The sequence below is a fragment of the Corythoichthys intestinalis genome, chromosome 6 (genome assembly GCF_030265065.1).
Source record: "Corythoichthys intestinalis isolate RoL2023-P3 chromosome 6, ASM3026506v1, whole genome shotgun sequence".
In the NCBI taxonomy this organism is placed as follows: Eukaryota; Metazoa; Chordata; class Actinopteri; order Syngnathiformes; family Syngnathidae; genus Corythoichthys; species Corythoichthys intestinalis.
Window position 1 is genome coordinate 25333500 of NC_080400.1, and position 15340 is coordinate 25348839.

Here is a 15340-nt window from a genome sequence, read left to right on the forward strand (position 1 = left end):
TTTTCTGCTTTGAGGTGCAACCTTATTTCCGCAGTTGCAGACCCTAACATCGGCAACAAAATAAAACACATATTTCCAAAGATGGATAATGGACTCTCTTCCTCGGCCCTACAATCCAATAGCAATTCAATTTTGCTATGTTTTCAATTTAATTTTTTAATTTCCAGTCTGCCATGTTGATAATTGTGATGTTCGATTACACCTTTTCGTCTTACTGCGAAGATAGAGGGAATAATGATCGGCCTCCATGATATTTACGTCATTAGCCTTCGTGCTGTGACCCGGGAATCAAAAGCGTGCTTTCATACAGTGGGGAGAACAAGTATTTGATACACTGCCAATGGGTTTTCCCATTGGCAGTGTATCAAATACTGTATATACTATACACTGTATATACTTCGTCTCGGGAAAGTCCCGAACATAATTCTAAGATTCGACCTATCAAATGTCCGCATAATCTCCATGTCAGTCGACCCGGGAAATTGCTTTCACATACAAGGGTTACCCGTTTTTATCCCTGGATTTTAACTATGTTCATGTATAAGTGAAAGGGGCTACAGAGAGCTTCTTAGTTTGGCTTACCTCATTTAATTCACTTAACTCAATGGCTGCCATTGACAGCGCTTTATGTCCATCCGCTTTGATTGGTAGGGCTGGCTTACTCGCTCCCATGGTTTAGATGAATTTTACGTCTATCATTGTCAATGGCAGGCAGTGAGGTAAATCCTACAAATTTTTTTTAAAAAAACAACAACTTTAGAATGTAATTAGACAAAACTGTAGTTTGGACACGAGCAGGTGGAAGTTATACTTTTTGTTTAACATACCACCACTTCCAGCAAATATCGATGACATGGAAGAACGACCAACAGCTCCAATCAACATCGCTGGACTGGGACATGCTTAGACGCGTTCGGAGGAATTTTTATATCAGCATGATTTTGTTCATGCTGCTGGTGGTGGCCACCTTTGAGCACTTGCAAAACAAGAACTAAAACTTGAATTTATGATCAACACTTGTTTCTAAGCTTTGAGTTTTGATTTTTTTGTTTTTGACATATTGCGTGATGATTTGGGTGCATTTTTTTAATCGCTCTGTTTAATAAAATACAATCTATATCATCTTTATTCAGGAATCTCACACTGGGGCAATTGTACACACACCAACAAAATAAAAAGGAATGCCGTACATAAGGACAATAATGATTAATGACAATAGAAAAATTATATTCGAAAACTGGCGTCCACAAACGTGGACTGCAAATTTTGGGTCATGTAGGCCACACTTGACACCAAAATGTGATGTTCACGTACTGTATTTGGAAGCCAGGTTTACATGGGGTTAAGTTAAAGCACCAGACAACATCTAGTATAAATGAAATTCATATAAAAGACAGTTTCTCAAAGTATTTTAGTTTGCAAATTGCGAATTTCTTCAACCTCAAACAATAGAGAAAATATTTCAGCAAAAAAAAATTACACAGGGGTTCACTCATTTTGTGATCTCATATATTGTATATCCATGCGCATATACACTTACTAGACTGAGCACAGGTGGATATTTATGACATAACGAGGAAGGGCGGGGTATTTTGGGATACTCATATGTGATTGGCTAAAATTTTACCTGCATTGATAAAATATCTGCCCACTTCCTAGAAATACTGTATTTTATTTAGATTTCCCCCCACTATTACACATCATAAAAGTGAAATTCTGTGTTTCTTCAATTAATTAAACACACTTATTTCCACTGGGATGGATATGATAGAGGTGTTGTCTTTCCCTTTAAGGTATTTTTTTAATTACCAAAATTAGTCACTTGCCTTATAAAGGGTTAATGGTGTATGGCATTTACCTGTGAATTCCGCGTATTAATAAAATGCTATTTAAGCAATTATAACGCGTTATTAAAGCGACACCCTGGCTGGGTGACTCCGTTCCACCGCCAGCTGTAATCCAGGCGAGAGGAGATAAAGATCCAGTCCGGGTGTTTCAAGCGTCCGCTCCCCTCCACTGAACTCCAACCCCCGCGCGCTCTATCAGCATCTCATTCCTGTCTCAATATGTCTCAAGATGGCGGCCAATGCAGGATCGATGTTTCAATATTGGAAGCGCTTTGACTTACAACAACTACAGGTCAGTGGCTGCTCTTTCTCGGCTCCCTCGGGCCGCGAGTCCGCGCGGGGCTCCGGCTTCTCTCCCTGGTGGCTTTAATGCGTGTTTTTGTTCCGCCGCCGCTTTCGTTCGCCCGTTTACGGAGGGGGAAAGAGCCCGGAGAGCTCCCCCTCGCATTGATGAAAGTGGCTCCTCTCGCTGATCAGAAATTGATCCTCTTTGTTCAATTTTACATCGATCGGACCAATGCGACCGGGTACCGGCGGGGGCAACGCCGCCGGGACGCAGTGAAATAACAAAGCCCCCCCTCTGTAATACCCCCAGGCTACTACCAGCGAACGACGTCGGCTCGTACGGGGAAGCTATTTCGCCTTCGCCACCTTTTTCGTCGCGTGTTGTTCAACTTTTAGTAGCCGTAGTTAGCCCAACGCTTTAGCCGCGAGCTGGCTACCTCGGCTCGGCTGGGAGGGGGGCGGGTGGGGGCATAAACACCACTCGTAGACGGTGGCGCTGTGAGGACACCCGATGTGGACGCCACACAACAACGAAGCCCTTTTGAGCTATTTCCGAGCAAATGAGCAAGTTTACTTGACATGTTAGCGAGCTGGTCTGCTAGCGGTTCGGAGGCAGTTTGACGCCAAGTGGCGGTTTGCTCGACTGTATTTTTTTTAAGCGATAATGAACACGCTGGTGTTGTTTTCCGTAACTTAACCACGCGTACAGTTTAGCGTTATTTAAATACACGGTTTAGTATGAACGAGGAGGAGCGTGACCTTGTTGAATTTTTTTGAGGGAGGGGGTGAACTCCTGAAACATTGCGTGCGCGCGCGCGCACCAGCGGAACCGGGGCCGAACATCGGGCTGCGTTTGTGCGTGTGAACGGCGGTCTGTGTGTATATTCCAGCCGGTTTGACCTATCACAAGACACCAAGACAATGGCACTGTTGTATGTGTGTATTTGAGTGTGAGTCTGTGCCCCCTCCTCTTCATCCCCTCCTTGAGGCATTTAACGTGAACGTGCCCGAGCTGTACTTCAACTTGATGACTATTAGAAGTCTATTTACATGACGTGATCTAGGCTAAACGCTGTTTTTTCGTCACATTTGCACGGGATGGAACTTGAACTTTTTGGCTGCCATTGGCGGTATTAGACGTCCAAACCTGGTTGACTACTAGCCTCCCCAAATCAACAGACATTGGACGACAATTGCTGTCAATAGGTTTTGATTTTTTATTAGCAACATTCTACTTTTATTAACAACTAGAACACATACTCTGGGTTGGCAGTGCATGTGTTAATTTGGGTCACGACAAGCGCAGACAAAAGAACTGTGAACAAGTCTTCCCGGCTGGCTTTGTGTTGCACTTGTGCCACATCATCAAGGCTCTACTTCTCGTATTTATTTGATCCTACCCCTGCCCCCTTGTTCATGCATTATGTAAAAAAATGTGGCTCGCTATCTGGCTCCCTCCCCCTTCCTGTTCGCCCTCCAATCTCTCACTGCCACCCCCCTTCCTCCTCCATTTGTATTTTTTCCTCCCCTCTCTCCTCACTGGCCCTTCACCCCGCTCTCACCCATTTCTCCCTGTTTGAACTGCTGTGTGAATTTGTGCGGGATCAGTCCTTCTCCCCCTCCCCTCTAGATGGACTGCCAGCATGGACAGTGAAGGCAGCGCCAGCAGCCAGGACATGAAAAATGCATCGCATAAGTTTGTGATAAGGCCCTGGGTAATTATGGCAAAGGCCCCTATCACAAGCGATTAGTCAGGACAGTGAATCTGAGCGTGTGCAAAAAGGCTGGCGCTTGGCAGGCCTGTCTGCGGGATAGGAATCAGTCAGGACTGGTGTGTGAGTGTGTATGCGCAGAACTCCTCAGAACATTCAATGTCTATTATTGATGACATCTTATTTACTCCCACTCCCACCAAGAGGCACCAGGAGGAAAGCCCTCAGAGAAAGTCCTCATTCGGATTCATTTTCCTGAACATTGTAGCGGATTAGACTTTGTTTCGGGAAGTGGGAAAAGTCAATTCTATGACTAGGAAAAAATGCATAGGAATGTTGAAGTTCTTTGACGTCACTGACAGAACACAATGTAAAGTTAGACTCTTTCAGCAAAACTATCAGCTGCAAGGCATCCTCATTGTACTGTTGACAGCAATAGACATCCAATCCATTTGAATTGGGAGGGCAGGTAGCGATCATTCACTGCCAGCCCTCCCAATTCAAACACATTGGATGTCTATTGCCATCAGTAGGAGCCAATGAGTTGATGTCATGATGTTGTTGAGATCTCAACACAATGACAAGTTTTGTTTCTATAGTGGCAGAGACCTAGCCTGAATTTGAACGCATGTCCAAACATGTTGGAGTCACACTAACCAATGCTAACTGTAGTAAAGCTGTAATTACAATAAATGCAGCGTTTCCCTCAGAAAACGGGCAGAACCTTGTGGTAGAGAAGCCCACCGATGGCCCACCCTGTTTATGGGGAAAAAAAAAAAAATTGAAAAAAAAAAAAACCCAACTGGAATTATTAATGTTTGACAATTGTGTTGTTATAAACCATTTATTAACAACAGTCTGACAAAAAGGTTTAGTCTTGAAATAGTTTTAACAAACAAATAAAAACACAATGCAATAGAAGAGAGCTGGTTTTCTCACATATCGACCTAAAATGTTGCTTTCAACCGTATCACTAGACCTCTTTAAAAAAAAAAAAAAAATTAGCCTTGCAGGGGGCATGAAAAGCCTGGCGGTCCTGCTGGCTTTTAAAGCACTGGGAGAAACCTGAAGTTGTATTTAAGGACTGTCGTAAATCAACTATGCATTCTAGAAAACTTTACACTCAGGTTTAGGGATGGGAATCGAAATCCGATTCCATTTCGGAACTGGTTCCGAGTGTTTCGAGGCCTCGATATCACAATGAAAAAGCCTTAACGATCCCTTTAACGATTCCTAAAGACGCGTATTGCGTCGTGACGTGTCTTGTTGTCCAGACGCATCAAACTAGCATGGCGCCCAGAACCACTCGCTCCAAAGTTGGACTCCACTTCACCAGGAAAGAGTGTGAAAATGAAAGGTTACGACGGGTAAGCACGAGCATTGCAGCCATAAACATAACAATGACAGCACGTAGGTTCAAACGCTCGAAAGTGTGTCTTCACTTCAAGAGGAAAAATTACAACAAAGCGACTTGCAGTCATTGCAAGGTGGAGATAACTGCATCGGGAGGAAATACGACTGCGCTGTCCTCAGAGAGGCTAAGGCTCAGTCCTGGCTATACAGCTAGCTAAACTCCCAAATGACGATGCAGAAGACGTTGGTATAATTTGCTGACTTTATTCAACCATCACTTGAAGAGTGAAACTAAGAATAGAAATGAAACAAATCAATTTCGTCCCCAATAACAAACAGGTTTGCATCAATGTAAATCAGCGATGATTAGCTGCTAATAACAGTAATAACAAATGGTTAGCATTCGTTCGCTAGCATTAGCACATCGTTCAAACCACTACACAACTGGATTTAAGTGTCCGATCGCGAGTGGAAACACAACAACAACAACACAAAAGATGATACATACAGGTGTTGCCTCTGTAGATATTAACATTACCAAAGAACGTAGGCTCGTAGAAGTGTTTCCCTCTCTCACTAACTCGCTTGGATGCGGCATTTCTTCTTCGGGTGTAAGCGCGCTCTTCTCCATGTGAGCGCGTTCTTCTTCGCGTGAGGAAGCGCAAGGGCGCCCCCACTTGAGCATGTAAGCGCCACAAAAACTAAAAGGCAGGCATTTCAATGTAATGGTAAATAATACACGTTAACTCAACAGTCCCCAAACTGCGGCCCGCGGCCCAAATACTGCCCGCCTCCACATTTGGTCCGGCCATTTTGAAATTTTTTTTTTTCTCAATCGTATTTATTTCCTGGCCTTTTCTTTAAAGAATTCAGAGAGGGTTATTTGGTTATTATCTATTTAATTAATAGTGTTTTTATTATTAATTATTATTATTATATTATATTATGTTTATTTTATTTACTTTCATTCCGTGAAGAATCCAGAAAGGGTTATTTGATTGTGGCTTTCTGAAAAACAATAATTTTTTACTTTTATGCACTTCTGCAATCGTCACACTTTTTCTGTTACAAACTGACCCCGGCCCCTCTTCAGAGAAGGGAAAGGTTATGTGGCCCTCACAGGAAAAAGTTTGGGGACCCCTGCGTTAACACATATTGCCAAAGGCAGAACAACAACCTATCTGCCAACATATACCAATATTTTTTATTTCTATTAGATAAATGTTTCAGTAAAATGTTACACATTCTTGTGTATTTGCCACTTATTGCCACAGTTAACATTGAGGCTTTGGGCCTCTTTTGATCTCGTTGTGAGTTTGTAAGGTTGTGACTTCTGATTAAACAAACTCGATGCCAATCAAAACGTTTGTTCTTCTTTTTCCCCAAATTAGAATCGATAAGAGAATCGATAAAGAATCGAATCGTTAAGCAATATCGATAATGAATCGGAATCGTAAAAATCCTATCAATTCCCATCCCTACTCAGGTTGCATCCTCGACAAATGTCCTGATAAACTCTTCGTGAAATATTTTTCTAGGTGTGTAAATAGCCAACATATTTAGTGGTTTTCAACATAATCGACTGTAATGTATAGCTAAATGACATGCTTATTCAGACCAGCCGCATATTTGTTGGTCACTTTTAACTGGAACGCTTTGAGGTCTGCCTCAGAACTTGTAAGTAGAATGTTAGCAACTTCCCGGCACTCTGGAATTCAGTAGAATTGGAATGTTCAATAGAAATCTCATCGTGAATGATTGTTGCTAGTCATCTAACGTAGAATGAATTGGATGTCTGTCTCTGTCGGGCAGCCTATAAGTGTAGTTTAAAAACTAATAAAAATATGTTTTTCATAGTCAGATTTTTAGGAACTCCAAATTTACGATAATTTCACTTCAGACACTTTTTCAAAACCCACATTAAGACAAAGTTGTTTTTTAGCTGATGAAAAATATATACAGTATTTCCACTGAAACAAATGGAATGCAGATTTAGCCATTAAACATAATTATGACAATTTCATAGTCAAATATAATTGCATTTGGAGCTTTTTGAAAATGTTGTTTACATTGTTCACATCAATAAATGCTAAGAGGGACATGATCACAGAACATGATTAACATGAACATTAACATGTCATCACTCACGCACAGACATTCAAAACAAGTTAATTTGCAAATGTTAAAGCGAGAGGGAAGTTTTTGTTGCTCAAAACATTTGTTAGTGATGTGTTATGAAAATCTTGAAAGCAACTTTAAAAGTTATAATTGGACTACTGCAAAATTACTGTTATATTGAATGTCACGCACACACACGCTTTCTTCCCGTTTTGTTTTAACGCACAATTTTGGTTTGTGTTGTCTTTTGATGATGAAAATCCAAGCCAACCTAGATGTCAGTCGCTTTAAGCCATCACAGTCTATTCCTCAGGCTCCAGCTGCTGATGTTCATTAAAATCTTATTTGATCAGCGTGTCCCATTCCCCCCGCGTGAGGAACCAGCTAGGTGGTTGTTACAGGACAGAGAGTGCTTTGAAACAGCGTTGCGAGCTGTTAACTTGTCTTCTCGGCTTGCGTTTTTTTCCCTTCTTTTATTTTACCCCCTTCCTTCATTCCCCCTCCCCTCCACCACTTGAAACACAAATGGGTGCAACAGCGATGCTTTTAGCAAGGTCTCGCACACTTGCAAAATGGATCAGTGATTCAGAGATGACGGCAGGATGACTGTGAATTACAGATGGAGGAGGTTTTAACGGCTAATCCCTGTCCGTCCATTACAGAGTGGAGTTTCTTTAGAGGAGCTCATCAGTCTTCTCTCCTATTGTTGTTTTTTCCCCCTCCTCCTTTTTAATTTGACCCAGTCAAGCAGTTTGCTGGGAACATTGTGTCTTTACTTGGTAGCAATGGGAGATTGTGCTTCGTTATTGGCAAGCCTTAATAAGATATGAGACGTCAGTATGCTTCAGATTTTTCTGCGTAACCTTGGAAAATTGGAAACACAACTTTAGTTGCGTGCCATTTATTAGGCCTAATGGCCTTCATCTTTCCTCCCTAGTCTGGAACTTTTTTACCTCCGTAAGCATCTGTTCATTAGCAGGATTAGGATTTATTTCATTATTTGTGGGGATTTGAGCGAAAGAAGAAGTCTACACAAATTGGCATGGCCTTTACTTTTGTTAAGATTGTGAGACCAGGGACATTTTTGCTCAATGGATGGATGACTTCTTATTGTTGGCTGTTTTATTCTTAACCGGCCACAAAGCTAGTGATGCAGCTAGCTACCTACAAGAAGTTGAACTACATCCACTTATGCACCTTTCACACACATATCCTGGTACGTTCCTAAGTAAGGTGATGCGGGATTTATTCGCCTCATTGCTTTCATGCATGGAGAGATATCCCGGGAATGAGGTGGGTTGGACACTTTCACAGACTTTTCCTGTGTTGCCCACTCAGCACTCTCTGTGCGGGGAGGGCTGCTGGCGTGATTTTATAACCAGGACATTACGTCATTTTTGGTCGGCATCGGGTCTCACATTCTGTTGGTCAGATCATGTTTTGTTACAGAGCAGGTTGTGGGAGCGTTCCTGACGTCTTACCTGCGCATTTAAGCTCATCAAGACTGTATTCATACCTGTCAAGTTATACGGTTTCGGTGTAATTTGTACAAGTGAGCACTGATTTTTAAATGTGTAAGCTGTACGTTCAAAATCTGTACGTTTTTCGTGCATTACGTTTTTTTTCTCCGTTCGGATTTTGTCACCATTTCGGCAACGAGACAATGTGCATTACAATGCGTTGCTACATTGGTTGAATGACGCGAGAAAAGTCAGAGACACTGAGAGAGAAGAGTGTTGTGACACTGTAGCTAACGCGATGCTAGGCGGCTCCAATATTTCCTGATTGCAGCCGACAGCCGACAATCTACGCCTAGATATCAAATGCTTATAGAACTACATGCGAAATGGCAGACGGCGGCGTTGATAAACAGCCGCCATTTTGAAGCAGTAGACTTCTCAGAAAGGTTCTGTTGTAGTGAACCTTCTTAGCGAACTTAAGTAACATTTTATCCAAAATACCCCTAAATCGGCAAAATCTTGACTTGAATCTGTCTTTAAATGATGAAACAGTTTAAAACTTTAACATGTCGAAAGTAGACAGAAGGGAACTAATGCGAAACCAGTAGCAATTTTAACAACTTTAACAGTTGATTCACAACATTAAACGATTTCCAAACATAGCAAAGGTTACTATGTTTTTTTTTTTTTTTTTTTTAATGAAAAAAAAAACATGAAAGGTAACACCAGTTACTTTCCCAATTAACTAATTACTCATACCTTCAGGTAACTGAGTTCCCAACTCAATTACTTTTTGGGAGAAGTAATTTGTAACTAATGAATTACTTTTTTAAAGTAAGATTAACAACACTGGTCATAAAGATGAAGTCCGCAGAATCAAAAGTGACGAAAGTGGAGATTTCATTCTGCCAATTTGTTGCCGAACACAACTTGCCCGCAACTATTGCTGATCACTTCTCAGAATTAGCAAAAGAAATGTTCCATGACTCAAAGATTGCATCGGTAAGTTAATTTTATCAATTGACCTTTTTAATTTATAATTGGACACACTAACGAACTACCTTCAAGTCAAACTGAATTGCGAGCTGAAGTGCCATGAAGTGCAGCCATCAAGACATGATAGAAATTGCTAAATGTGCTACATACAGTTATAACAAAAGTACCTGTTAAATTTTAGTAATCATGATGTAGCTGAAGATAATGATTGTTCTTTGATTGCGTCAGTATATATATAACAATAATACCAATAAATTCATATTATTTAAAAAATTGAGTTTTATTTTTGTTTCATATTGCACGCTATTTACAACGTTGTAAGATTAGTCACCAATTTGTAAGGGCATATGTCACTATTTGTAAGATTGCCAATGGCGTCGGGTTGACAAGTATGTGTATTTAAGCCCAGGTGATCCAAGAGAACAGTGCTGATATATTAACTTGCTGGACGCCATTGGACACGTTGTACTCTCGAATTTCGTGCATTTGCTAGCTTGTTCGTCAGCCGCCCTTGTTTTGAAATCCCCTATGTGATGCTGGTATTTTCCGCCATTGCGTGTATTTGTAGTTGTTAGATGAATTTTTCTTTTATCCCAGACAATTGTATTAGGCTGTTTTAATTACCTGCGTGTATTTTTGTTTGTATTTAATACACCCTTGGACGTATCCCTCCGTTGTTTTCTGTTTTGAGGTACAACCTTGTTTCCGCAGTTGTGGACCCTAACGTCGACAACAAAATAACCACACATTTCCAAAGATGGACGATGGACTCTTCTTTCGGCTCTATGATCAAGTAGCAATTTAATTTTGTTATGTTTTCAGTTTAGTTTAGCTAATTCCAGCTTGCTATTTTGATAATTGCAATGTTTGTTTACCGCTTTTCGTCTTACTGCGAAGAAAGAGGAGGTTACGATCGGCCCCACCATGATATTTACGTCATCAGCAATCGTGCTGTGACCCGTGAATTTAACGTCTGCTTTCACACACACCGCTTCCCGGGAAAGTCCCGGAGATTATACTAAGACACGACTCGCTCCGTGTCAGTCGACCTGGGAAATTGCTTCCACATATAAGGGCTCCCCAATTTAAATGGTGTTCAGGTGTATGTGAAAGGGGCTTTAGACTTAAGTACAGTATTTTAACAGGTGTACAAGACAGGGGGTTCAATGATTAATCAACTAATTCGAACAATTCTATTACAAAATAAGGGTCTAAGCCAAATCTTCGCCTTGAAGCTTTGCATAAAGGACTTGTTGAATGAATAGAAATAGAATTGATCTAGGAGGAAAATGTAAGTCCGAAGTTTGGGATTTTTTCAAAGGTGCAGTAATTGATTAATCCACGACAATTATGATTATTATTCAGTGACTAATTGAAAGAATAACAGTTTAATTATTCATCAAAAACAACCAAGTCTTTACTTTCAGCACTAGATCATTTTGCACAGAAGGAAGTCGAACATGTTCCATGATTGCTAACTAAAGCCAGCAAAGGCTATTTTAAAACCCTTGTATTGCTTTAAGGTCAAAATTGAGCCATTTTCAAATTTGGTGGGGATGTAAAAAGTACCTTTAATTTTTGCAAACAGAAACCCAAACATACCTGAACACAATACAAGGTCCAATGTTGCCTGCAGCCATTAGTTGAAATATTTCAAGGGTCAAAGATGGATGCAGTCGCTGGTACATTATCGAAAAAACGTTATAGGAAGTAATCAGAGTGTAACAAAATTTCAAAATGGTGATACATCGTGATACTTTGTGTCCCAAAAGGTTATCGATATGCTCCTGCCAAGAATTAATATATCGTTGGGTCGCTTACAGTTCACTTTTTGTTCATTTTAGGGCATTCACAGGTCACTTTCTATTTGAGTTTGAGTCACTGGCTATTCATTTAGGAAGATTCTTGGGTCATTTTTGGTTCTGTAACCCAAAATAAACCGGAAGTGACCCATAAATGCCCAAACTGACTAAAAATCAACAGCAAATGGCCTGAAATGCGCCCACATTAAATTCATTGGTTGCCATTGGCCACCATTAATTCCAATTCATATCAGAAGGGTGAAAATAACTTGTTTTTTGCTGTTTATTAGTTGTTTGTAGAATATTCTAGAATGATTTCCTGACCAGTGTATCGATAATCGTCGTATCGCCATATCATGAGAGCATTGTTATCGTGAGCTTTGTATTGTTAATCGTATAGTATCGTGAGGTACCAAGGGGTTCCCACTCCTAGAAAGTTAACACATAAATCAGTTTCTTATTTTCTGCTAACTCCTTATTGCTACACACTCACCGATAGTAGTACAGTAGAACGGGAGAGTGTTGAGTGTGTGGACAAAAATAGTACCTAAATCTCACAGGCACTAATGCAAAATCAATTTTTATCCTGTTACGGGATTAATCAATTGGATAATCTGTAGAATACACAAAAATTATAAATATATTTTATAACTGAATCTCTTCAAACCATTCAGCGATTGTTTATCCTATTCCTTTTCATTTGTCGACAGTCAAGGAAATTTTGTGATACAGTACGCCTCGTAAAAACTCGACTTATGATTCAAGATATAAAACTTATGATTCAAGGTTTAAATTCATTTTTTTGGCCTTGGAGTTCAGGTCTGCTGAGCGTTTTTCTGTATTTGTGGGCCGCTCTGTCGTAACTTTGCTGCAAAGTGATCTGGAGTTCATTCTTATTCTCCAGCTTGCGTCGGGTAAATTTAGTCAAGGCTTCGGTAAGATGATCCCGGTGCGGCGGTCGGCGGCAACCCGAGCGGTTTAAATCTCTCAGCGACCGGCCTGCTGCTGTTGTTGTTGTCTGCAGGATTTTTAGTGTTAATTTATGAGCTGGTTGTCTGAAGGCACTGGTCGGGATATTTTTACCCCTACTGTTGCTGCACAGGCTGGGGGAGCACTGAAGAGTGGGTGGGAGGGGCGGGGGGGCCATCACGTCATGCTTTGACTGTAGCCAAGCAGCCCTTTGCCCAGTGACAAAACCTGGCATAGGGACTGAGCTCGCACTGTGTGCTTGGTGGGTGTTGGCGACTAAGCATGAGTCAGAGAGTTGGGCGAGTGCATGGCAGGTCTTTGGTGTCTGCCACTACACTTTGGTCTCAACTTTTGATAGAGCATTTACTGTACTCCAGTGAGAAGAACGAAAGACCAAAAGACTTCTCGTATCTCGGGGGTTCTAAGTTGTATTCACCTAGGTCTCTACTTTGCGGTTTTCTTTTACCGTCCTGCTGCAGAGGGGTGTGTCAACTACGCCTAGTTAAAGTTAATTTGACAAACAAAAAAATAAATCCAGTCATCATGTAATAATGCTGTCGAGCACATTTCGCACTGCACTGTGGAAAATTTGACCAGCGCCATATTAGTACAGATAATAACAGCTCAGAGCAGAATTGGAGAAACAGATGGACTTGATGGTGATTAAAGTGTGCCGCAAACAGAATATTAATGAAATAATCTTCATTAAGAATTGTAGTTCTTTGCCTTTTGAGGCCTTTTTTAAAATTTTAAATTAGTTCATCATTTGGAGGATGGTCTTGTGCAATAAGATGTCTTTTGGGACATTGTTCATGATAAGGGTTTGAACTAAATGTTTACGCTACTACTTCACCTGTATATTCTCCTAAAATATCTTTTAGGTGGTGACATAATGTTTGATGGCAGTTTGAACTCAGAGGTGTTTGCGTCCTGTTGTGATGTGCATGCATTAATTGTTGTGCAATATTGGCGGTGTATTTTTCCTTAAAATGTTTTACTGCTCAAGTTTAACCATAGGTGGGTGTTGTCTCATTGTTTATTGCCACATAGCAATTTGTAAATTGAACTTGCACCCTGCAAATAGCAACAAGAGATTCAATTTCAATCATTGTGTATCATTTACAGACCCTCTCAGAGGTGCCCAGAATAGAATTTCACTGGTAGTCTTGGTAGAATTGGCCATTATTCTGCTGCTATCTCAATAGAGACGTCACAGCCATTACTGACCAGACACTAATTCTAGGGATCATTGTGGAAGGCAGTGGATGTTTGCCATGTGTGTCTGAAAATGAGGTTCACCGCAATCAAGTCAATATGACTCTTCTTGGTTGTTGAAGATGTTCCACTTTTAATCATGAAGCCTTCATCTGTTCCAAATGTTGTTGAATTAATCTTGGAGAACATTGTTGTACTTCAACATAATTTGTTTTTCTACTGGAAAAGACATGCTTCCATACTACTCAGGCCAAATATAGTAATTAATAGAGAAAGAAACAGACCAGGAGTGACGTTCCAGAGCTAGCGCTGGGCAGGATTGCAAGTTTATTGGTATTTTGTGAAATTAAGTCACGCAGTACACATTAGAGCTGCAGCTATCGAATGTTTTAGTAATCGAGTGTTTGACTAAAAAGTCTATCGATTAATCGAGTAATCGGATAAGACATATATATATATATATATTTTAGGTAAAGAGCAATTCATCTCAAATGTGACTAGAAAAAACCCCAACAAATTCACAGCTTTCACTCAAAAAACTTAAGTTCCAGTTAAGTTTTAAGTTAGTCTAAATTGTAAGTTTGTAAACTGTGAGTTTTTCCAGTGTTCAAAATAAATGTATGATACCTGCAGTATTGGAGCACATTAGGCACAAGGGTGTGACAAAATATCGAAATGGTGACATATAGACCCTACCCACCGACGTCACAAAATCACGTGCTCGCTGTATGGTTCCGCCCCCTTGTCTGTCATTTTGTGTCTGTATTATCAATGGTCTCAATTGATCGAGCAATTTATAATGCATTTCATGGAAGACCCGGTGCTTTCGGATGCCGTAAACTCACTTGATGCGTTGCATAAAAGGCGTTATGTGGAAAAGCTTCAGTTTATCCATTCGCCAGATCCATATTTGATGCCTAAATCGATGTTTTTCGACCCGCTGTCTCCGCCGTATTTGCCTGACATCTGCTAGCTACCCTGAACTGTACAACTATCTTGTCCACACAAAATCAGCCTATTCTCACGAAAGTTTGAAAAACTTTAAGAGCTTGGAGGCTTATAAATACTTCGTTGCTGGTTGGGTGAAACAGGGCCTCGTCCACGAAAATTCGGCAGGAATCTATCTTGTGCTTTGAAAGGTGAGTTACGAAGTTTTCAATTCAAAATCTTTTGTTATTGGTAACATCCACTGTCAAGTCTAATGTATTTCATGTCGTTTGTCAATGGAGTTAGGGCTTTTAATGTTTATATGGTTTAGCGATAGCACTCTCACTACATACATATGTGTATGTTGTCGGCGATTAGCCTAGCAATGATCTTAACTGTGGTTGTCAGCCCAAAACCCTCTAAATATATATTAAATGCATCTTACCAGATATAAAATGACTACTACATAATCTGTGGCAATCGTTTGGAGCCCAGTTTTCTCGTCGAATTGCAGCAGCCCATCTCGCTCTCTTCTCTCCGGGTCTCTCGGAATCCGGTAGAACTTCAAGTCTCTCCGTCTTCTCCGTCTATCTTCTCTGTTATTGCAACCGACCGCCACACACGCCTTCACCATTTTGATCATTAATGTTAACGAG

At 40.7% G+C, this 15340-nt stretch overlaps 1 protein-coding gene across 5 annotated transcripts in view; it reads left to right on the forward strand.

The window, feature by feature from the left end:
• Window positions 1-1997: 1997 nt before the first annotated feature.
• Window positions 1998-15340, forward strand: part of cux1b (cut-like homeobox 1b) — a 166726-nt gene continuing 153383 nt past the window's right edge. For all 5 annotated transcript variants that reach the window (XM_057839484.1, XM_057839479.1, XM_057839482.1 and 2 more), the window contains exon 1: window positions 1998-2139. In XM_057839484.1, coding sequence (XP_057695467.1) covers window positions 2077-2139 — 63 coding nt within the window. In that variant the 5' untranslated portion in view covers window positions 1998-2076. The remainder of the gene's footprint in view (window positions 2140-15340) is intronic.